Source organism: Budorcas taxicolor, chromosome 11 (genome assembly GCF_023091745.1).
Source record: "Budorcas taxicolor isolate Tak-1 chromosome 11, Takin1.1, whole genome shotgun sequence".
In the NCBI taxonomy this organism is placed as follows: Eukaryota; Metazoa; Chordata; class Mammalia; order Artiodactyla; family Bovidae; genus Budorcas; species Budorcas taxicolor.
In genome coordinates, this window is record NC_068920.1 from 49,065,171 (window position 1) to 49,089,959 (window position 24,789).

Sequence of the window (24,789 nt, forward strand, 5' to 3'; positions counted from 1 at the left end):
TTCATACACTGAAAAGTGCTATGCAAAAGTCTGGCACTGTATCTAAGTCGTTAAGTATAGGGAGGACTTTAACAAAAGGCACAGGGGAAGAAGGGCCTCTGGGCGGGGAGAATGAAAAGCAAAGTGGTTTTTGTGTGCTGAGACTAAAGGAAACTGGGCTTTGAAGTCTAGCAAGATGAAAGCAGTCAAGGAAAGCCTATGTTTTTAAGACCATTAAGGAAATAAAGCCTAGGACCCCAAGCTTGAAGGATTAAAACCAAGCCTTATGGTCTTACGCAGATACACAAGAGCCTGGGGGCACCGTAATACCACAAAACGGTAATGAATGACTCGCACACATGCTTCTTTCGCTGTCTAGATGGCCTCTGTTGAAGGCAGGCAGGGGCACTGTCGTCTTTGTTTCCGGGAGCCTGATAATTTCTGCTCAAGGGCACTGCGCTCCATTCTCAAGGAACCAGTGGGCGTCCAAAAGTCTTGGGTCCTCGCTAACCCAAGGGATGGGACAGACTCCGCAGCTGGGTAGCCTTGAAAAGCAGGTTCTGTGCACACTGGGGTGCCCTCCCCGTATCCGGTATCAGACGTCCAAACCTATGAGAGCTCACCCCATCCAAGGCAGAGTACGCTAATCCTTACTTTAAGGTAGTGTAGATGCGGAGGGAAGGGCTGGGGGCGGGGGGCGGACCTATTTATGATGGAAATTGAGTTGGTAGGGGATCATGACTACACAGGTGAAAAGACTTCATGGAACTACACAGATGGGCGCGAGTACGCGCGCACACGCAAAAATGAGTGCAAGCCCGAGTGGTTAAATCTGAGGTTTGTCGTCTAGTTAATTGCATCGGTCTAGTCCACTGTACTCCGCCGATATTAATTTCCTGGTCTTGATAATGGAGTGTAGTTAGGTAAGATGTTGAGAGAAGCTGGGTGGGTGATGGGTAAAAGGGACCTTTTTGTACTAATTCTGTCACTTTGGGGGGAGTTTATAATTATTTCAAAATGGAAAACAAAAAACCAAAACGACCCTCCCCGCGAACCCAGCCCGGTCCCGCCCACCCCGAAAAGGACCCACCCCTCAGACTTCTCCGGCCGGAATGAGGCGGGGAGGGGCGGGGCGGGGAGGGGCGGGGCGGGGCGGGGCGGGGAGGGGAGCGCACGCGCAGACCCGGAACCCGCGCCGCGACTCCGGGAAGTCACGCTTGCGCAGTCCGTTGCCCTGGCAGCCGCGCCAGCCCGTCTCCGCCGTGGGGGACTGGGCAGCCTCGGCCCCTGCGCTTGCCGTCTTTTCCGGCAGTTGGGGCTCTTCCTGTCGTCTTCACACCCGCAACCGCCCCGCGGCCCCCTACTGCAGAGTGCCTAACGCGTCCCCTCCCCTCCTCCGGTCGGCTGGCAGCTGCTGCGGGGCTTTCGCCTTTCCTCACTTCGAGACCGCTGGCCCGGCTGGCGTCTGCGGCTGCTCGCCGCCCCCAGCCCTGCCTCTCCCCTCAGCCCGGGGCTCCGGTGAGTGTCTTGCTGCCGTTGTCTTCCGTCCATCCCGGCCTTTTCCCTTCTCTCCTCTTTCCCTGACTCTTTTTTGGGGTTCTCCCTTTCCCGCCGGCGTCTTCTTTCCAGCCCTGCCCTTTCGGCCCCTCCTGTCAGCGCTTTTCCTCCCGGCTTCCAGAGGCTCCTGGCCGGTCCTCCACATGGTTTCCCAGGCTCCGCACCCCGTCCTTTCTCTGTCTTCGCGTGCTGTTGGGGCGGGGTGCCAGGCTCTCTTCTTTCCATGTCGCCTGCTTTGTCTCCTCGCTGCCACCGCTCAGTCCCCTCCAGGATGTCTGTCGGTCGTTACCAATTTTCACCTCCTTTTCTTCTCTTTTCTGGAGTCTTAAGAATCTGAGAGATGTTGTCTGAGGCAGTTGTCGAAAACCACCCCCCTCCCCGACCTTGGGGGCCGGCGGTACCTTTGCGTCTCCTTCCCTATGGTTAATCTTAGGGTACCGGCCTTCAGATAATCCAGCCGAAAACCACAGGAAAATGTAGTGAAGCCTTTTTTAAAGAAGAGAGTGGAGAAGGAAAGTAAGGACTTGGGGCAGAGTCTGTGCAGAAAGACTTCAAGTGTGCAGAATGGCAGGTAGAGAGACCAGAGCTCCCACTAGACGAACAGACCCAAAGATAATCTTGTTCTTTTTGAAGTGTAGGGGAAGGCTGGAGTGGAGACCACTGCCTTTCTTCTCCGTTTCAGCGCACTTTGGCTCTGAGTTAGAATTAGCCAGGCATTGGATGTGGTTTCCCTAAGCGTAAAACAACCGCCTCCACAACCACAGGCTCCAGTCTCCCCCCAGGCAAGAGGAGATGGCAGCTTCCTCTTAAGGGGATGAGGTCAACTCTATTCTGCTTGGTATAGAAAACCATTCCATGTTCTAACCCCACCCCGTCATACATACATATTTTCTGCTCCTTGTAATGGGCATTTGTTTTTCCTAGCAAATCTTTTATAAGATACTCAACTAAGTGCGTAGCATTGTACCCGATATGGGGAAGAATATTAAAAACATTGTAAGTCAGGGTGCTTGCCTTCCAGTGAGTTACAGTTCCAGGAGGAAAAAGTAGATATGTGACTATTAAGGAATAGTCTCAGCTCCGGTGTTGAATTGTCCAAATGAAAAATAGTAGGTTGTCAGTCACAAAGAAAGAAAGAATTGGTGAGAAAAGGGGATATTTATGGAGTTCACAGGGTACTTTTGTAAAGTCAGTCAGTTAACCGTGCATAACTCTAGATACAATGATAGTTTTCATTTGATCTCCTTTTAATCTTTGCCCCGACTTGTGAAGATCACATTCTGCTGTTACATTTCTTTTTTAACTTTTAAGAGTTTCTTGCCGCCAGTCTATGTCTGACGCAGGATACAGCATGCTTGGGGCTGGTGCATGGGGATGACCCACAGAGATGTTATGGGGAGGGAGGTGGGAGGGGGGTTCATGTTTGGGAACACATGTAAGAATTAAAGATTTTAAATTAAAAAAATAAAAAACTATTTAAAAAATTAATTAATTAATTAAAAAACATTGTAAAAATAAATAAATAAATAAATAAAATATATAAACAGAAAAAAAAAAAAAGAGTTTCTTGCTTACCTATCATTTCTTAATTCTGAGTTGGAGAATGAAACAAATAGGGCAAGGGCCTCCAGTGGCCTACAGGTCAGGACAAGAAGGCTTGAGTTGTCAAAGCTTGAGGGAAAGTTGTTTTATGTAAAGTACTTGGTTGACCCAGAAAACCTGTAAATTGCTATAGGGCAATAGTAACTTTTGATGAAAAGTTATTAGAATTATCAATTATGAATTTATGAGCAGAGGAAAAGGATGGAGGGGAGGGTTTGAAGAAAGGCCAAAGGGAAGGACAGTGTAACCTTAGCCATTGCATTAGAGACTGAATGAAGGTTGAAAACCATTCTGTTAGAGCATTGTTGGCCTTTTATAGGAGTATCTTTGAGTGCACTTAATCTGTTGATCTTGTACAAAGTTTAGGAAGACATGCTAGCAACTTAAATGGGTCAAAATGTTTGTTCTCCAATTTTTATATACCCATTAATACAAATGTAATTTTGTTCTTTACCTTTGTTGAAAACTGAAAATCATTAATTTGCTCAATCTATGTTTACTAACTGCCTGTTATATGGAAGGCATTGTTTTCTTAGGCTTAAATACTCTCTAGTTGTGTTTTTATGTGGAAATAATTTCATTTGTTAAAATGTGTATATATATATATAGAGAGAGAGAGAGAGAGAGAGAGAGACAGACAGACAAGAACATTCTCCGGAAATTTTCAGACAAGGGAGGAGTACTAAGCACTCTCTTGCTTCAGACTTGTTTTTAAATCTGGTTTTAAAATTTCCTCACCAAACTTAGAGAGCATGTGGTTTTCATTGTGGGTGGAGGGGGTACAGGCTGACAAATAAGGAACCACACCCAAGCTTCATAAACCAGACAGAGGTTTAAAAAGAATTCTGATATCCTAAAAACATTTGAGTTTGCTTTGATGTTAGCAGAAACTTCCCCATAAAAAATAACATTTTATAGTAAGATTGAGATTTCAGTGTCTTGAATTTGTGATTACTGATCATTTTAGCACATCGTGAATGACTGAAGTAGAACCTTGATTTTGAATCTCTTCTCTGAAAAAATTATTCTTTATGTGATTTTCCCCCCAGTATTTTTCTATAAAATTGCTTAATGTTAAGTCTTTTTTCTTAGTAATAATATGTTTACACATTTCTTAAAAGGCTACATTTAATCTCCAAAACAGTTTTAAAAGCTGCTAAGTATCAAGAGGAGAACCTTAAGAAAATTTTCGAAATTAAAAGATGCTTGCTCCTTGGAAGGAAAGCTATGACAAACCTAGACAGTGTATTAAAAAGCAGAGACATCACTTTGCCAACAAAGGCCTATATAGCAATGCTAGGGTTTTTCTAGTAGTCATGTACTGATGTGAGAGTTGGACCATAAGGAAGGCTGAATGCCAAAGAATTGATGCTTTTGAATTGTGGTGCTGGATGGAGGATACTCTTGAGAATCCCTTGGACTGCAAGGAGATCAAACCAGTCAACCCTGAATATTCATTGGAAGGACTGATGCTGAAGCTCCAATACTTTGGCTACCTTGTGTGAAGAGCCAAGTCATTGGAAAAGACCTCAATGCTGGGTAAGATTGAGGGCAGGCGGAGGAGGGGTCAACAGAAGATGAGATGGTTGGATGGCATCCTCGATTCAATGGACATGAGTTTGAGCAAACTCAGGGAGATGGTGAAGGCAGGCAAGCCTGGCGTGCTGCAGTCCATGGGGTCGCAAAGAGGCGGACACGACTGAGTGACTGAGCAACAACAAAGCTACTTAAACCTTGTTGGTATCAAGTTTTCAAATATGTAAAACTAGGAAGTTAGGGCCTCTTGTATTTAAGATATTGTTCATCACCAAAGTTATGACTCAGGTTTTTTTCTTTTGTATTGTTTCCATCATAGGTCTTTGTTTTAACTTGTCAACTCAAATAGATAGCAGACATCTGTCGAATACCATAAGCCATGTCACAGTACATTTATACCTATAGGTGAAGATTTTAGTCATAGATTTTAAATTATAGAAATTATAAATTTAAAAGTTCTTGGTAACTTAATGTGAATAGTACACACTCATTGAAGAAAATGTGGAAAAGCACAAACAAGAAAATGATCTATTGTATTCTCACTGCCTAGAGTTCAGTTCAGTTCAGTCGGTCAATCGTGTCCGACTCTTTGCGACCCCATGAATTGCAGCACGCCAGGCCTCCCTGTCCATTACCAACTTCCGGAGTTCACTCAGACTCATGTCCATCGAGTCAGTGATGCCATCCAGCCATCTCATCCTCAGTCGTCCCCTTCTCCTCCTGCCCCCAATCCCTCCCAGCATCAGAGTCTTTTCCAATGAGTCAACTCTTCCATAAGGTGGCCAAAGTACTGGAGTTTCAGCTTTAGCATCAGTCCTTCCAAAGAAATCCCAGGGCTGATCTTCAGAATGGACTGGTTGGATCTCCTTGCAGTCCAAGGGACTCTCAAGAGTCTTCTCCAACACCACAGTTCAAAAGCATCAATGGTTCGGTGCTCAGCTTTCTTCACAGTCCAACTCTCACATCCATACATGACTACTGGAAAAACCATAGCCTTGACTAGACGAACCTTAGTCGGCAAAGTAATGTCTCTGCTTTTGAATATGCTATCTAGGTTGGTCATAACTTTTCTTCCAAGGAGTAAGCGTCGTTTAATTTCATGGCTGCAGTCACCATCTGCAGTGATTTTGGAGCCCCCAAAAATAAAGTCTGACACTGTTTCCACTGTTTCTCCATCTGTTTCCCATGGAGTGATGGGACCGGATGCCATGATCTTCGTTTTCTGAATATTGAGCTTTAAGCCAACTTTTCCACTCTCCTCTTTTACTTTCATCAAGAGGCTTTTTAGTTCCTCTTCACTTTCTGCCATAAGAGTGGTGTCATCTGCATATCTGAGGTTATTGATATTTCTCCTGGCCATCTTGATTCCAGCTTGTGCTTCCTCCAGACCAGCGTTTCTCATGATGTACTCTGCATAGAAGTTAAATAAGCAGGGTGACAATATACAGCCTTGACGTACTCCTTTTCCTGTTTGGAACCAGTCTGTTGTTCCATGTCCATTTCTTTTTTTTTTTTTCCTCTGAGGCATTTTATTTGTATGTATTACATCCCTAGAAAAAGAATCCAAGGATTTTCCCTCCTATATGTTTTCGTCTTGCTTCTTCATGATCCATGATGCCAGCTGAGGTTGTCAGTACAATGAAACCAAACTGACGGGATGGGAGCAGGTTATTCTGCCATTTTTCTAGATCTTTGAGTTGTACATCAAATCTGGGGCTGATCACTCCACACTTATTTAGCCTGCCTGTGAGGTTCACAACAATTTTCCCAGCCCTGTGATCATCAATGATTTCAAATTCGCCAATGTAACCATGCTTCATCATCACTGTTAGAAACCTGACGATGACTTTGGAGCACGGCCTAATAAGGACCTGGCGTTTGCCTCTCTTCTCGGCATTATTGATACTCTTGAGAGCATCAGCCAGGACATTCATGCGCACCATTATGGCGGCACGGAAAGATGGCGGAAAGCCCATGTCCATTTCTAACTGTGGAGTTAAACCACTAATAATATTTTTCCCCACTGGTAACATTTTGATATATGTTTCTAATAATTCTGTACATACACAGTAAACACATAAAAGTGAAATGGTATATGTTCTGTTTTATAACCTATTATTTTCAATTAGATTGGAAATATTTTTCCTGAAAAATGTTTTTTGTTTGTTTTATTCTTTAAAGGCTTGCCTGACAAATATTTAAACATATTTTAATTCTCTGCATGTTATTTCATTGTAGGACTTTTCCATGATTAAATCAGTTCTGTTCTCGGTTATTCAAGTTACTTGTAGTTTTTCTTTGTCATTACAATGTTGCATTGAATCCCCTTGTGTGTGAATGCTTGTGGGTTTTTGATTCTTTCGAGGTAGATTTCTAGATGGCAAAGAGTGGTACTGTCTGTGTTACATGTTCTTAATATATGTGTCTGGTATTGTGGTCTTGTTCCCTTCTTTCTGAAAAATGCAACGCTCTTCCTTAAGGATATATTCATGTTGCTTTTGCTATATGGTAATTTCTTTGTATGTCTCCACAACATTTTACTTGTTGATTTGCTTACTGAATTGCTTCCAGTTTCTCCTAACACAGTTGATGGCGTAAGGACCATTTTCTGTAGCGCACATCTTGTTCATGTTCCCTTAAGAGCCTGTGCGGAGTGGGGAGTTCCCTGGCACTCTGGTGGTTTCGACTCTGTGCTTCCACTGCAGGGGGCACGGGTTCCATCAGCATAAGAAAAATAAAAAAGGAACATGTGTGATAGTTTCTCTAGGCCTTATACCTAGGCATAGTATTTCTGTGTCAAAAAACTTTAATGTATACTTGTTTTCACCAAGTATTCTGTTTGTCTGGGTTTTGTTTCATACTGTTTGTATTCCAGAAAACTTAGATCAGTTTACATTCCTACCAGTAGGGTAAGAGAGTGCAGAACTGGTGGATTCTATCTCCAAAACTAATACCTCTTTTTTTTCGTTGTTTCTAGCAGCCATGGCAATGACAGGTTCAACACCTTGCTCGTCCATGAGTAGTCACACAAAGGAAAGGGTGACAATGACCAAAGTGACACTGGAGAATTTTTATAGCAACCTTATTGCTCAACATGAAGAACGAGAAATGAGGTAAAGAATTTTGAGAAAATCGAGTCATGGTTTTGGGTTCCTTCTCTTTATCATGAATCACATTTGTAATATGATTGAAAGGAGACGAGTAGCAGCAACCTTGTTCTAACCAATTCCATTACGATGGAATAACAGTGTCGTTGATTTCCAAGGTCCTTGCTATTAACCCACTTATTTCTATTTCTGTTTACTGGTCAAGAACATAAAATTCCATGGTACTATAAGAAGTTAATTGGACCAAAACCTTGGAGTTCATCGTTAAAGCACTGTGATATAATGGAAAGAGCAGGATTATGGAGCCAGGTCTGGGTTTAGAATCCTACCTTTACCATCTGGTCGATGTATGAGGTTAGAACAGATTTTTAGTCTTTCTGCACATCAGTTCTCCTATCTGGAAAATGAGGAGAGTACTACTTGCCTTTCAGAATTGCTATGGGTATTGGATGTAACACATATGAGTACCCACCAAAGTGCGTCACACCTAGTAATCACATGAACGGTGGTAGTAGTGTTACTGAGTCCAAGCTCATGCTGCTCGCTGCACTGACAGACCAGTAAATTGAGAGACGAGTTGTTGGGGTAAGGAATAGTGACTTTATTCTGAAAGTGAGAAAACTGAGAGGATGGTGGACTCATGCCTCTAAAGAACCACCTTGCCTAAGGCTTTTCTTCCGCTAACAGGAGAGGGAGTAAAATCAGACATTCCCTGGTTCCTGTCAGCCTCCAGAGGGGTGGTTTTAATTTCTTCCTCCCTGCAATCATTCACAGGTGGGCCTCCTGGTGATTGTTCCTATGAGCTAAACAAAGGTCTTTTAGCTTAATGCTCATTACTTGAGAGGCAGGGTTACCAGAGATGGGTCATTACGTATAATTTAAGTTTATAGGCAACATCTGTTAAGTGATTAACTTGTAATAGAATATAAAGGGTCTTCCCTATTAGAGTGGCAGGTATTGTTACTGATCAAGGTATTGTGTACTATCCATGTAGTAACTCATTATTTAAAATTTTTTTCCAGTATTTTATTAAGAAAATATTCAGAAGCACAGAAAAGTTGAAAGAATTGTTTTCAATAAAATAAATACCCATACAGACATCATATAGATTCTGCATTTATCATTTATCACATATTGATCTGTCCATCCCTTAATACGTTCATTAATTCATCTTAGTCTTTTTGCTTCAAAGTATGTTGCAGATGTCTGTATGTTTTACTTCTGAATATTTCTGCTTGTATAATGAGTTTGATATATATATTTCTTAAGGGAGTTCAAAGTTTGCATACAATGAAATGCACCACCTTAAGGGTACATTTCAATGAGTTTTGATAAAAACATATACCTGGTCTTTCCTGGAGATTCTTCTTCAACCCCTGGCCACTGCTGTTGTGGTTTTGTTTTTACCATAGATTAATATTATATGTTCCATACAAATGGAACAGGTAAATAGATTCATTTGAATAAAGCATCTTGCACTCAGCCTAATGTTTTAAAAGTTCATCCATTTTGCTATTGTGTCCATAGTTTGTTCCTTTATATTGCTGAATACCATTCTGTTTTCTGACTATACCATAGTTTGCTTATATGTTCTTTTATTGATAAAAATTTAGGCTTTTTAAAGTTTCTGGCTGTTCTGAGTAAGTTGGTCCGAACATTTATGTATAGATCTTTTTGCGAACATTTGTTTTCAGTTCTTAGGTAAATATTTAGGAATGGAATAGCTGGCTCTTGGCTCATAAATATACATAAGTATATGTTTAGTTTTATGAGGAGTTGCTAGACATTTTTGTAAAATATTCCCAATGATGTATGAGAGTTGTAGTTGCTTTATATATATATATTTTAAACATTGTATTATCAGTCTTTTAACTAGCTGTTTTTATGGATGCTCAGTGGTATTTGATTGTTTTTTTAATTTGCATTTCCCTGATGATTGAATGATGTTCAGCATTTTTCTTTCTATGCCTTTTGGCCATATTTTCCATTGTGAAGTGTTTGTTCAAATTTTTTGACTATTGAGTTTTGGAATTTCTTTATATATCTTAGATAATGATCCTTTGTTGTAGATGTGTTTTGCAAAGTTTCTACCAGTCTGTGGCTTTCCTGTTCATCTAATTTGGCTTTTTTTTTTTTTTTCTTTTGTGGTTATTTCATTCTGTGACCTCTAAGAAACCTTTGCCTACTCCTCCTCAGTCATGAAGATAATTCTCTTATGTTTTCTTCTGGAAGTTTTATAGGCTTAGTTTTTATATTTATGTGATCAGTCTTGAATTGATAAGTGTGTGGGGTATGAGGTGGGGTTTGAAATTTATTTTCCATATGGATATCCAGTTATTTTAGCACTCTTTGTTGCAAAGACTTTCTTTTACCCACTAAATTGCTTTGGCACTTTTGAAAATCAAATACCATATAATTGTGAATCTGTCTGGGCTCTTTGCTCTGTTTCATTTATCTATCTGTCTGTATGCCAGTATCAGATTGTCTTGATTATCAGAGCTTTGTAGTAAGTTTTAAAGTCAGTGTAAGCCCTCAACTTGGTGGTGGTTCTTGTTTTTTTCAAGGTTAGTTTGGATTTTCTAGGTTTTTTGAATTTACATATACATTTTAAAATCAGCTTATCAGTTTCTGCAGAAAAGCCTAGTGGAATTATGGTTGTAGTTGTATTGAATCTGTGGGTCAGTTTGAGGGAGAGTTGACATCTTTACAACATTGAATTTTTTGATGCATATCAATCCATTTTTGTTCAGTCTTTAATTTTTCTTAGCAATATTTTGTAGTTTTAGGGTGGAGGCATTTCATGTCTTTTGTTTGTCTATTACTAATTTTTTTTTTTTAATGCTGTTATATAAGTGGGTATTTGAAATTTCATTTTCCACTTCTTTGTTGCTAGCATATAGAACTATAACTGAATTTTGCATATTGACCTTAAACCTTGTAACTTGCTAATTTACTTTCATAGTAGCCTTTTTGTAGATTCCTTAGAATTTTCTTTGTAAAGAATCATACCCAGATAGAGTTTTACATCTTCCTTTCCAGTCTGTACACATTTTCTTTCTTTTTACCTTTTCACATTGACTAGGATTTCAGGTGCAGTGTGGAATGTAAGTGATGGGAGTAGACATCTTTTGTTCCCTATTTACAGGGGAAAGCACTATTTCTCTGTTTGTTATGATGTTAAGGTAGGTTTTTCAAAGATGCTCTTCATTGATTGGGAAAGTTTCCTTATGTTCCTGTTTGAGAATTTTTATCATGAGTGGGTGTTGAATTTTGTCAAATGCTTTTTCTCATCTTTGAGATGATCGTCTTGTGTTTTCTTTATTCTTTCACACTATGGTGAGTTACATGAACTGGGTTTTGAATGTTAAACTCGCCTTCCATTCCTGGGGTAAAACCCTCTTGGTCAAAATGCATTACTCTCTTTATATATTGCTGGATTCGGTGTGCTAAGGTATGGGTAAGGATTTTTGCAATTGTTTTCTTCAGGAGGGTAGAAATAATAATTTACATGGGATATATGATTTGATTTTAAATATGCAGCTCTGTATGCAGAATAGCAAGATACTTTATACGTGGTGGTGGCTAGCTTTGTTCACTGGGACAAATAAGAGCCTGTACAGCGCTTTGTTAGGATCATGGGGCATTCAAAAATAAATTTGCACGCTCTAGGCATGTGAAACCTGTTGGGGGTGGTTATTTTCAAATACAACTGCTCTGTTGAAATCAGAACTTCTGGTGTTGCAGTTACAGAGAAATGTTTGAGTTCTGATTAAGTTACTTATTTTATTTGATAATAGTCAGTTGGTACTTGTTACCTATTTTATTTACAGTAGTGTGTGTATGTTAATCCCAATCTCCTAATTTATCACTTCCCTCCATGTTTCCCCTTTGGTAACAGTAAGTTTGATTTCAAGATCTGTGAGTCTATTTCTGTTTTTGTAAATAAGTTCATTTGTATCATTTTTAAATTAGATTCCACATATGTGAAAGTCAGTCAGTTGTGTCTGACTCTTTGTGACCCCACGGACTATACAGTCCATGGAATTCTCCAGGCTAGAATACTGGAGCGAGTAGCCTTTCCCTTCTCTTAGGGATCTTCCCAACCTGGGGATTGAACCCATGTCTCCCGCATTGCAGATGGATTCTTTACCAGCTGAGCCACAAGGGAAACAGATTCTACATATAAGTGATACCATATGATTTGCCTTCCTCTAACTGATTTACATCACTTAGAACGATAATTTCCAGGTCCATCCATGTTGCTGCCAATGGCATTATTTTCTGCTTTTTTATGGCTGAGTCATATTCCATTGCATATATATATCACATCTTTTTTGTCTGTTCCTCTGTTGATGGAGATTTAGGTTGCTTCCATGTCTTGGCTACTGTACATACTGCTTCAATGAATATTGGGGTGCATGTATCTTTTTGAATTATGATTTTCTCCAGGTACAAGCCCAGGAGTGAGATTGCTGGATAATATGGTGGTTCTGTGTTTAGTTTTTTAAGGAAGCTCCATACTTTTCTCCATAATGGTTGTACCAGTTTACATTCCTACCAGCAGTGTAGGAGGGTTCCCTTTTCTCCCATAGCCTCTCCAGTAATCTTGCCTGGAAAATCCCGTGGACAGAGGAGCCTGGTGGGCTGCAGTCCATGGGGTCGCAAAGAGTTGGACACGACTGAAGCAGCTTAGCAGCAGCAGCAGCAGTGTCCTCGTTTTTGCACTTGAGTTGATATTTGGTGTTAAGTTTGTTGATACATTTTGGTAAGACTGTTTGATTCTGGGTTTTATCACTCCAAGACAATTTTTTTTAAAAAGCAAGTTATAAATAGCTCATATAACTCAACATCAGAAAATCAAACAATGCGATTGAAAACTGGGCAGAAGAGCTGAATAGACATTTTCCCAAAGAGGAAACACAGATGGCCAGCAGCCACATGAAAAGATGCTCAGCCTCACTAATCATCAGGGAAATGCAAATCAAAGCCACTGTATCACCTCACACCTGTCAGAGTGGCTGTCACCAAAAAGAACACACATAACAATTGTTGGCAAGCATATAGAGAAAAGAGAACCCTCCTGCATGGTCAGTGTGAATGTAAATTGATGGAGCTACTGAGGAAAACAGAATGGAAGTTTCTCAAGCAACTAAAAATAGAGTTACCGTATGATCCAGCAATTCTGTTCCTGGGTATATATTAGAAAAAACCAGAATCACTAGTTCAGGAAGCTTTGTACCCAGCGTTCATAGTAGCATTATTTACAGTTAACAAGATATGGAAGCAACCTAAGTGTCCATCAATAGAGGATTACGTAAAGAAGATGTGTGTATGTGTACACACACACACAATGGAATATTCAGTTCAGTTCAGTCGCTCAGTCGTGTCCGACTCTTTGCGACCCCCTGGCAGCACGCTAGGCCTCCCTGTCCATCTCCGACTCCTGGAGTTCACTTAGACTCACGTCCATCGAGTCAGTGATGCTGTCCAGCTATCTCATCCTCAGTTGTCCCCTTCTCCTCCTACCCCCAGTCCCTCCCAGCATCAGAGTCTTTTTCCAGTGAATCAACTCTTCGCATGAGGTGGCCGAAGTACTGGAGTTTCAGCTTTGGCATCATTCCTTCCAAAGAAATCCAGGGCTGATCTCCTTCAGAATGGACTGGTTGGATCTCCTTGCAGTCTGAGGGACTCTCAAGAGTCTTTTCCAACACCATAGTTCAAAAGCATCAATTCTTCGGGGCTCAACTTTCTTCACAGTCCAACTCTCACATCCATACTTGACCACTGCAAAAACCATAGCCTTGACTGGACAGACCTTAGTCAGCAAAGTAAATGTCTCTGCTATCTAGGTTGGTCATAACTTTTCTTCCAAAGAGTAAGCGTCTTTTAATTTCATGGCTGTAGTCACCATCTGCAGTGATTTTGGAGCCCCCTAAAAATAAAGTCTGACACTGTTTCCACTGTTTCCCATCTATTTCCCATGAAGTGATGGGACCAGATGCCATGTTCTTCGTTTTCTGAATGTTGAGCTTTAAGCCAACTTTTTCACTCTCCACTTTCACTTTCATCAAGAGGCTTTTTAGTTCCTCTTCACTTTCTGCCATAAGGGTGGTGTCATCTGCATATCTGAGGTTATTGATATTTCTCCCAGCAATCTTGATTCCAGCTTGTGCTTCTTCCAGCCCAGCGTTTCTCATGATGTACTCTGCATAGAAGTTAAATAAGCAGGGTGACAATATACAGCCTTGATGTACTCCTTTTCTATTTGGAACCAGTCTGTTGTTCCATGTCCAGTTCTAACTGACAGTTGCTTCCTGACCTGCATACAGGTTTCTCAAGAGGCAGGTCAGGTGGTCTAGTATTCCCATCTCTTTCAGAATTTTCCACAGTTTATTGTGATCCACATGGTCAAGGCTTTGGCATAGTCAATAAAGCAGAAATAGATATTTTTCTGGAACTCTCTTGCTTTTTCCATGATCCAGCAGATGTTGGGAATTTGATCTCTGGTTCCTCTGCCTTTTCTAAAACCAGCTTAAATATCTGGAAGTTCATGGTTCACGTATTGCTGAAGCCTAGCTTGGAGAATTTTGAGCATGACTTTACTAGCATGTGAGATGAGTGCAATTGTGCAGTAGTTTGAGCATTCTTTGGCGTTGCCTTTCTTTGGGATTGGAATAAAAACTGACCTTTTCCAGTCCTGTAGACTATTACTAAGCCATAAAAAAGAATGAAATTTTTACCATTTCAACAACATGAATGGACTTACAGGGCATTATCGCTAAATGAAGTAAGCCAGACGGAGAAAGACAAATACTGTGTGACATCATTTATATGTAGAATTTAAAACATACCACAAACCAGTAAATATATCAAAGAAGCAGACTCACAGAGAACAAACTAGTGGTTACCAGTAACGGGGAGGGGTCACAAAGGGGTAGTGGAGTGGGAGCTACAAACTATTGGATGTAAGAAAGGCTACAAGGATGAATTGTACAACATAGGAAATATAGCCAGTATTTTGTGATATTTGTAAATGGATTGTAACCTTTAAAAACTATGAAAATTTGAAAAATTAAAAAAATACAGTGATTGGCAGGAGCTACTACAGTAGTAAGTAAACTCCAATTGGAATTGTCAGAGATAGATTTTCAAGAGTTTTGATGTTACGGGGGCAACATCACAGAACCTTGAAAAATAAGCAGAGTTTTAATGATATGAGACAATTGATGGTTAAGAAACATTTAATTATGAATATGTGGCTAACATATGATGCTGCTGCTGCTGCTGCTAAGTCGCTTCGGTTGTGTCCGACTCTGTGCGACCCCATAGATGGCCTCCCACCAGGCTCCGCTATCCTTGGGATTCTCCAGGCAAGAATACTGGAGTGGGTTGCCATTTCCTTCTCCAGTGCATGAAAGTGAAAAGTGAAAGTGAAGTCGCTTAGTTCTGTCCAACTCTTAGTGACCCCATAGACGGCCTCCCACCAGACTCCTCTGTCCATGGAATTCTCCAGGCAAGAGTACTGGAGTGAGTTGCCATTGCCTTCTCCAACATATGATGAGCAGTTTGAAATAATAAGTATTGGGCTGGTAAATTTGGGGGCTAATAACAGAGATCAGGTTGTAATACAAATTTTTGTTTGTATATGCCTTGTTGTCTTTAAAATCTCTAGTTTTTCTCCCACTTATATGCAACTTTTCTGCCATTCTGTTTATAGTGAAGCACTGGGTTATATTTGCAACTTTTTATTTTTTTTTATTTATTTATGGCTGCACTGGGTCTCCATTGGTGCATATGGGCTTTCTCTAGTTGCGGCAAGTATGGGGCTTCTCATTGTGGTGGCTTCTCTTGTTGCAGAGCTAGGCATGTGGCCCCCGGAGTTGTGGTGCGCGGCCTTAGTTGCTCCTCCGCATTGGGATCTTCCCAGACCAGGGATGGAACCTGTGTCCCCTGCATTGGCAGGTGGATTCTTAACCACTGGACCACCAGGGAAGTCCAGCACTGGTTGTATTTGAACAAAGGGTTTACTGCAGAGGGAAATGAGATCAAAGCTGAAAGGCAGAAGGAAAGATGGAAAATCATTTGGAAATTGTCTCCTGTATAAAAGTAGAATATGAGAACATTGGGCTATTTCATAGAAACACTTCAGTGATCCTACATATTGGTTTAAACAGTTAAATTCCCTGAGTCTAGTGTGGCAGAATGCTTATTGAAGCTCCTTATAGATGGCAAACTGAATACATCCAATAATGCAAATTCGTATTTTTTTAATTTGTCTTTTGCTTTTGGCCTCTGTGTTAAGCTTCTCTAGCAGTAGCAGTTCTCCTGTTCTCTCATGTCATCCTAGGTGTCCATAAAGAGAGATAGGTATTAATAATCACCTAGTTGTTCATAGAAAATTAATGGTTTGGCTAATTTGTAGCAGTTTGAAATGAAAACTGAGGCAACTGGCATTTCTTCTTACAAAATGATCTGTGTTGTTTCTGTTCTTTATGAATATTATTTTGGTGGATTAATTAAAGCCACAAAAGCCTAATTTAATAGGCAATAATTTTGTGCTTTCCTCTTTCTTCCCCCTAAATCATATAAGAATTCTTCTACATTTTACCCTCTGAGAACCAGCATCTGCTGCTACTTCTCTTCCATATTCTTACTCAGGTTTTTCTGTTTGCTTTTAGTCTGATCTGATAATGAGTTTTGCAATGTCTGGTTATTATAGTGAACAAGTACAATGTTTGACTATTACTAGTGAGCAAGTGTCAGTTTTATTTGGGCCCCAGGAGTGGGTGAGTCTAGACTTATATATTAAGAAGAGGTGGCAGAAATACACAGAAGAACTATACAAAAAGGGTCTTCATGACTCAGATAACCACAATAGTGTGATCACTCACCTAGAGCCAGGCATCTTGGAATGCAAAGTCAAGTGGACCTTAGGAAGCATCACTATGAACAAAGCCAGTGGAGGTGATGGAATTCCAGTTGAGCTATTTCGAGTCCTTAAAAGATGATGCTGTGAAAGTACTGCACTCAGTATGCCAGCAAATCTGGAAAACTCAGCCGTGGCCATAGGACTGGAAAAGATCAGTTTTCATTCCAATCTCAAAGAAAGGCAATGCCAAAGAATGGTCAAACTACCGCACAATTGCACTCATCTCACCCACTAGCGAAGTAATACTCAAAATTCTCCAAGCCAAGCTTCAATAGTATGTGAACCGTGAACTTCCAGATGTTCAAGCTGGATTTAAGAAAGGTAGAACCAGAGATCAAATTGCCAATATCCATTGGATCATAGAAAAAGCAAGAGAATTCCAGAGAAACATCTACTTCTGCTTTATTGACTATGCCAGAGCTTTTGACTGTGTAGATCACAACAAACTGTGGAAAATTCTTCAAGAGATGGGAATACTAGACCACCTTCCCTGCTTCCTGAGAAATATGTATGCAGGTCAGGAAGCAACAGTTAGAACCAGAAAGGAACAACAGACTGGTTCCAAATTGGGAAAGGAATATGTCAAGGCTGTATGTTGTCACCCTGCTTATTTAACTTATATGCAGAGTACATCATGTGAAATGCCAGGCTAGATGAAGCACAATATGGAATCAAGATTTGTGGGAGAAATATCAACAACCTCAGATATGCAGATGACACCACCCTTACGGCAGAAAGTGAAGAACTAAAGAGCATCTTGATGAAAGTGAAAGAGGAGTGTGAAAAAACTGGCTTAAAACCCAACATTCAGAAACTAAGATCATGGCATCCAGTTCCATCAATCCATGGCAAGAAGATGGAGAAACAATAGAAACAGTGACAGACTTTATTTTCTTGGGCTCCAAAATCACTGTAGATGGTGACTGCAGCCATGAAATTAAAAGACGCTTGCTCTTTGGAAGAAATGCTGTGACCAAGCTAGACAGCATATTAAAAAGCAGACACATTACTTTGCCGACTAAGGTCCGTCTAGTCAAGGCTATGGTTTTTCCAGTGGTCATATATGGATGTGAGAGTTGGACTGTGAAGAAAGCTGAGCGCCGAAGCACTAATGCTTTTGAACTGTGGTGTTGGAGAAGACTCTTGAGAGTCCCTTGGACTGCAAGGAGATCCAACCAGTCCGTCCTAAAGGAAATCAGTCCTGAATATTCATTGGAAGGAGTGGTGCTGAAGCTGAAACTCCAATACTTTGGCCACCTGATGCGAAGAACTGACTCATTGAAAAGACCCTGATGCTGGGAAAGATTGAAGGTGGGAAGGGGACGACAGAGGATGAGATGGTTGGATGGAATCACGGACTGGATGGACATGAGTTTGAGCAAGCTCCAGGAGTTGGTGATGGACAGGGAAGCCTAGCGTGCAGCAGTCCCTGAGGTCGCAAAGAGACGGACATGACTGAGCAACTGAACTGACTAGATATCGGTCAAACTAATTTGTTGAGATATTCAAAGATTTCTGTAATACTCATTTTTAGAGTAATTCTGGATAATTCTCAGCTCTGGTCATAGCGATACCCACTGTTTATTTCTGTACCATTTCCCTGGTTTTAAGTGACTCATCTGCAGAAATTAGAAATATTGTCCACTCAACTCGCTTGTAGAGTGGACTAGCCTTTCCTCCCATCCCTGTTGCCTCTGAATCAAGCTGTGTTGGAGGCGAGTCTAAATTAGGTATAGTAAGGGGGGCTGATTACAAGAAGTAGTCATGAATATGTGTGTTTACATTGTGATGCTTCTTTTTTTAATTTAGTAAATACACCTTGGGCTTTCCTGGTGTCTCAGAGTATAGAATCTGCCTGCAGTGCAGGAGACCCGAGTTCAATCCCTGGGTGGGGAAGATCCCTTGGAGAAGGAAATGGCAACCCACTCCTATATTCTTTCCTGGAAAACTTCATGGGCTGGTGGACTACAGTCCGTGGGGTCGCAAAGAGTTGGACACCCGACTAAGCAACTAACAACAGACATCTTAAAAAAGTTGCTATGTACAAAGCACTATTCTTAGTGGAGAAGGAGGATTCAGATGTGGTCCTTGTCTTCAAAAGAACTTACTGTCTCATGTGGAAAATGGTCTCACACCCTAATAAAGGGAGCTCATGGAAGCCTTGCTGGGTGGGGTTGGGTGTGGCCTCTGTGTGGAAGTGCCTCTCCCCCTCAGGGTCCTGGTTAGGAACACTGGAGCTGAGCTGGAGTGACCTCACCAGAGGCTGGGGTGTTAAGCTCCCTGGCCCTGCAACCAGAGACGTGTAGTGGAGGAGCCCGCCTTTGTTCATACAGTCAGCCCTTAGGTTCAGTGATTGTCAGGACTTTGCTAAATTTGTTTCATCTATTCCATTTTATTTTTTCTTGCTTGTGTTTTAAAGCAAATTTGAAACATCTGTCTTTTTAGTCCTGTCTGCTTCAATATGCATCTCCAAAAGCCTGGCCATTTTCGTATATCACAGTGCCAACATGAGTCTAACAAGTTAGTAACTCTGTGGTATTGTCTCACAGAGGATGTGATTCATAAGCCTTTTGTAAGATGTCACTGTTTTATGCCATTTTTGGTGTCTTCAAGATCTTTGACTTGGTCCCAGTGAATCATTACCATGGATCATTTTGGATGGTAGGTTTTTTCTGGATATTTTCTCTAATAAAAGAATCTGAGAGGAATTCCTTGGCAGTCCAGTTTTAAGACTCCAAGCTCTCACTGCCTGAGGGCCCAAAAGTTTGATCCCTGGTCGGGGAACTAAGATTTCATATTTCACCAATTGCACGCAGTGGCCAGAAAAGAAAAGAAGCTGGTGGTGTTCAAGATGTTGATGCTGCTGAATACTTTACTCTCAGGCAGATTACCTACTGAGACCAGTTTAGTTACACTTGCAGCGGCAGTGTAGAATACTTTACAGTTTCAATTTAGATTTAAAATTCAGAAGGAGCTGTCTCTGTAACACACATTGTGTGATAGCATGTTAAGACTGTTGTCACCGTCTGGCGTGATCATTCAGAGAACATGTAGTCAGTATGATGGTGTTTGATACTCAGGGCCCAAAAGTAGCTGACCAGGGTTGAGTTCTTATAGTTCTTACCGTGAGTTTACTCTTTTTTTCTTTTTTTTTTTGCGTTTACTCTTCTTACTCTTCCCAATTTCAACTATTTAACCACAAAAATGGAATTAATTTTCACTCCTGAAGTTACCAGTGGTACGGCCTTCTCTCCCCGATGTGTATGCACACGTAGACGCATATCCGCAGACATTCTGGGAACCAGGAGAAGAGGAGTGGGCAGACTGGGAGGCGTGCGGATACTTTCTTCATCCTTCAGAGTTGCAGTAGATCTTTTCACTTCCTGGGAGTTTGGACACAAATTCTTGTTTATCATCCGAGCCTGTGGATTTGTACTGTAATATGATTTCTAATAGTAAATAAATATCATTAAATAAAAGTATTCATTTTCACTAAATACTGGTATTGCAGTAAATATTCACTGACTAAAATAAAACTCATTATTGTCCCATGTTCCTCTCTGTGTGTTCCCTGTAGTTACTGGCATCATTATCCTCTCACACAAGAAATTCAAAGACTGTTTGCTTGACTCCTCTGGCAACTGGTCATCTTTGCAGTGATTCTGTTCACATCATTTTGAGTTTCCAGCCCTAGTTCCAGGTCTTTATTGTCCATCTGACTCATGATAGCTTTTTTTGTTCCAGAGTCCCTTCCCACTTCTGTCCCCTGTCTCCTCTCTCCTCTGTCTGTTGCTTTTCCTGATAGTCCATCAGCTCATTACTACAGGCTGCCATTCTCAAAGAGAAACCTCATCACACCATTCCGTTGTGCACACGCCTCTAGTAGCTACTAGTTGTGTACAGACTAAGAGTCAACCATCCTCGTGTGGTGTTCGAGGTGCAGGGTGCCTCAGCTGGCCTAGACCACATGACGGTGCTTCGTCTGCCCTATATGTCTGTTCTTCCCTGCCCTGCTCAGCTGGCCTGTTATCTGGGATGCTGACAGGGATAGAGGAGATTTCAGCCCCTGTGCTTTCATTTATTATGCGGAATAAATAACAGATGTGTGGAACTAGTTATAAGGAAATTTTACTTATTTCTCTTAGTTTTATCAGGTCAGTATGAATCTATAAGTCAAAAATATTCTTGGATGCAGTTTCTAAGGTATCACACTCCAAGGATTTAGAATCTCAAGGTTTTTTTTTTTTGGTGCTTTTTGGTATTGTTTTGTTGTTGTTTGTTTGTTTTGTCTGTTCCTTGTGGTTTTGAGTCTTTTAAGTTTTATCAGTGCGACTGATTACCTTTTTTGAACATTCCCCCCCCTTAAATCTCCAAATTCTGTGTTCACCTTTGTTACTACTGTGCTTGTGGCAGGGAGGAGGAGGAAGATGTGAAAATAAAGGAAGTAGATTTCAGTCTGGGGCAGGGAGAAAAACACCCTGATAGAAGAGGTTATCAGACACCAGCTGTTGGTGGTTTGTTAAGGAGGAACTACCGCACCCAGAGAGAGAGAACTTTACATTTTGAAATTAGATTCTTTGTTGCATTAACATCTTAAACAATTTTTGTCAAAATGTAGAACTAACAAAAGATGAGAATTTTTTCACTTGCCTTAGTAACTGTAATTTGTTGATTTAATGAAGCATTTTGAGTTTTACCCGTTTCTGTCAGTTAAGAAAAATTGTGCATAAATTAACAGAAAGTTATCATTCAAATGTTAATTTCATATGTCTTTATTTTTAGACAAAAGAAGTTAGAAAAAGTGATGGAAGAAGAAGGTCTCAAAGATGAAGAGGTAATTAATATTGGAAAATTTTCCTTGAAACCAAGCCTGGCAGATCATGTCTTGTGTAGCAAGCATTGGCGCATGGAGGAAGGGTTTTGACTTTTAACAGGAAATTATGAGGGCTGGTGTGCTTCTGGATTTGGGTACTCATGCACAGGGAGAAGTTGATTATTAAATACCAGGAAGGATGACTTCTAGGCTCTGTAGTAGTAAATTAATGAGCTTTAGAATTCCAAGGTAAGGAAGACATGAAATAAAATTTAAAATTTTAAAAAGCAAATTAGCATTTTTAATTCACTGAAAACGCTCCATAGAAGTGGAGCAAATTTCTGAAATTTTTGTCAAGGTGAAATACCTCTCGAATCAGCCTTTCCCCCCAGTGCCCACAGATGTGGCAGAAAATAAATAAGAAATTGTGAAAAGAACTGAAATGGCTATGGAAGTGTTCTCAAAGGGAGGAATGAATCATAGAACCCAGGAAAATGGTGAAAAATACCCAAGACTTGTAGGAACAATAGAAAGTTAATGCATAAAATGAACCATAATGTGTAAAAAATCCAGAGAGAAATTTTAAAACCATACTTGTATATAAGAAAAGTTAAAGGAAAATGTTGATAGTTTATCCTTCCACTTTAGGAATAGTAGAGTAGCGGGCTGTGAAGAAGGTTCATCCACGTCCACAGAGGAGGCGTCCTCTGTTCAGTGTGGTTATTGTGTCTGAGGGCTGGGAGGCAGGGCTGACCTCCTAAGGGCCCTTCTGCTGTGCTATCCTGTGTGAACAGATGGTGCTTAGTTTGGCGGGGCCCTGCTTTCCGGGTGGGCTAAACCACAAATAAGATTTGTTGCAGAGTCCCTTCCCACCTCTCTCCCTCTCTATTTAAACATTAGAAACGACTCCGGAGATCAGCGCATGCTCGGAAGGAGACAGAGTTTCTTCGTTTGAAGAGAACAAGACTTGGACTGGAAGATTTTGAGTCTTTAAAAGTAATAGGCAGAGGAGCCTTTGGTGAGGTAAAAACACCAGAGCTACTTATCAAATACAGGAATCCCACAGCACATCGAAGCTACTAGCGTAACGTGAGCTTGCGCTGGCTGATAGAACTGTAGCACGGAGTGGGTGGGCCCGGCTTTGAGCCCTGAGTCTTACCTGCTCGCTCTCCTCTTTTTCTTGCCCTCTCACTGTCCCAGGGATCTGCTTGTTCTTCTCTGTTTTGCTAGAGATGATGTTGATGCTTTAAGTATTCATCTAGAGGGAGAGTTGATAGGTAGAAAGAAATCAATATTTATTGCTTAGTGAGTGCTTCTTTCCTAGAATCATGACTAATATTTTATACATGATGTGGTTAAACCTGAGGGGATATATAATGTTCCAGTGTCACACATCCACCGGGCAATGGTACCAAAGCGGGGCCTAGGTCTTCCTGATCTCAAAGCTGTTGCTTTTCCCGTTACACTGCCTTTCCAAGAGCAAACTTGCAGCATATTTCCACCCTTTATTTCTTCCTGCCAGATTGGTACAGCTCGGAAAAGATAGCCCTGGGAAACAATTTATAGAAATAAGTTAATGTGGGTGGTGGTAGAGAATGAAAGCGTTTGTAGCTTTGTCCCAGCTGGTTGTCCAAGTGCGTCCTGCTTGGTCACAAGAGCAGTCTGCTGGGGACGGTTTGAATGAGCCTGTGCAAGATCCTCCCCATTTGTGGAAAACACCCGAAGTGAACGACCTGCTGATGCAGTAGTTTCACCATCATTGTAAATACAAAAGGAGCAGCAGATTATTAAAAACCAGCACCTAGGGGAAATGTGAGTGCATGTTCAGAGGCACAGGTGAAAGATTAAATTGATCCCTCAGTGTTCAGAATCCCTGTTGGCCTCTTGAGAGAGGAAAAGGTACAGGACCACGTCTAAAAGAGCTTTATGTTCAATGAGGAGGGGACGTGGGACTCGAGCAAAATAAGAGTGTTTTAGGGAGAAGAAAACATACTTGTCTTGTGGGAGGAGGTGGGGATGTGCAGGGACTTGCTGAGGAGTTGTGTTTGGGTTTGCAGACCATTTCTTTTCATCATAAATTATCTGTTCTCTCTCTCTAAAAAAGAAAAAAAGGAAAATAAAAAAGAGAAAGGAGAGCTACAGAAAACTCTTATTTCCCTAATTATACATTTTAGTTCCTCCCCCACTGCCAGGCATTTTTTTCCTGTGCCTTAGCTTTTGCTGTTGTTTTAGACATTGTTGTAAACATTTCCTTAGGTGTTTTTGAGCTGACTGGATGACATGTGTCATGGGTTTAATGAGTCCAAAGTGAGGATTTTGAATTAGCTTGATCTGTTCAGCTAGGGAGCCAGAGCTGTTCAGAGGTGGAGATAGATATCTGAGGGTGTTTCGGCACTGACCTCACTGTGTATTATCCATTTTGAAACATTGAAAACCGTTTTCTTCTGCTTTGTTATTGCTTATATAAAAATTGCAGTACTTTTCCAGTTTAAATGTGATTTCTTATTACACATGAAAGCATTAGTTTGGCATCGTGAACTCTTGGTGTTTCTCTAATAATGTTTAGGTGCGGCTTGTTCAGAAGAAAGATACGGGCCATGTGTATGCAATGAAAATACTTCGTAAAGCAGATATGCTTGAAAAAGAGCAGGTAAGGCACAATTGTAGCAGTGATTTTAGTCATCTGACAAATTTTTGTCTTCTAAAACTGTTCTTTTTGCTTAATTGAAGGGTATATTCCTCTTTTAGTTTTCTTTAGCCCTGTCATATAATATTACTTTCTTTCTCCACCCACCATAGAACCAGTTACATGTATTTTAGGTACAAATAATGCCTAAGATATTATGCACAGTCTTTTTAAAGTTGAAAATCTAGAGAAACATCTGCTATTTGTGTTTCGCAGTTGATCACAAGCTGTCCTTATCATTCGGAGCTGTTTTTTGAGGTTGTACTTAGTATGGTAGCATGTTCCTTACAGAATGTTAAAGAAAGTTGTGTATTATACCTTGGAACTGAGACTTAGAAATTAAAATTTGGCGTTTGATCCAAAATAGGCCTTAACGTGCTTCATTCTGTAAATTCATGCAAACCCAGTTTGGATCTTCTGAGTGGCTTATCACTATGTGAGAGAGGCCAGTCTTCTTTGGGAATGAATTTGAAAAAATATAATGAAGGTGGCACAGTAGTGCAGACTCTCATTTAATGATTAAGAATATTTTATATAACTTCAAGTCTACTTTGCAAATAGATTTATAAGCTGCATCCAG

General features: G+C 40.8%; 2 protein-coding genes across 3 annotated transcripts in view; one reads left to right on the top strand and one right to left on the bottom strand.

Moving 5' to 3' along the window:
* The first annotated feature begins 1,302 nt into the window (after positions 1-1,302).
* STK38 (serine/threonine kinase 38) overlaps positions 1,303-24,789 on the top strand; it is a 44,756-nt gene continuing 21,269 nt past the window's right edge. Inside the window, exons 1-5 of one of the 2 annotated variants that reach the window (XM_052647532.1) lie at positions 1,303-1,497; positions 7,652-7,787; positions 21,493-21,544; positions 22,424-22,546; positions 24,090-24,173. In XM_052647532.1, the coding sequence (XP_052503492.1) occupies positions 7,657-7,787; positions 21,493-21,544; positions 22,424-22,546; positions 24,090-24,173 (390 nt within the window). In that variant the 5' untranslated portion in view covers positions 1,303-1,497; positions 7,652-7,656. The remainder of the gene's footprint in view (positions 1,498-7,651; positions 7,788-21,492; positions 21,545-22,423; positions 22,547-24,089; positions 24,174-24,789) is intronic. The other variant, XM_052647531.1, reaches the window with a different exon arrangement.
* Positions 6,204-6,650, bottom strand: LOC128055143 (40S ribosomal protein S15a-like). Its single transcript, XM_052647540.1, has one exon. It carries the CDS (start codon positions 6,648-6,650, stop codon positions 6,225-6,227), a length of 426 nt encoding a protein of 141 aa, XP_052503500.1. The 3' UTR covers positions 6,204-6,224.

Coding starts and splice junctions, on each gene's coding strand:
- LOC128055143 (XM_052647540.1), bottom strand. CDS start 6,650: ATGGGCTTTCCGCCATCTTTCCGTGCCGCCATAATGGTGCGCATGAAT.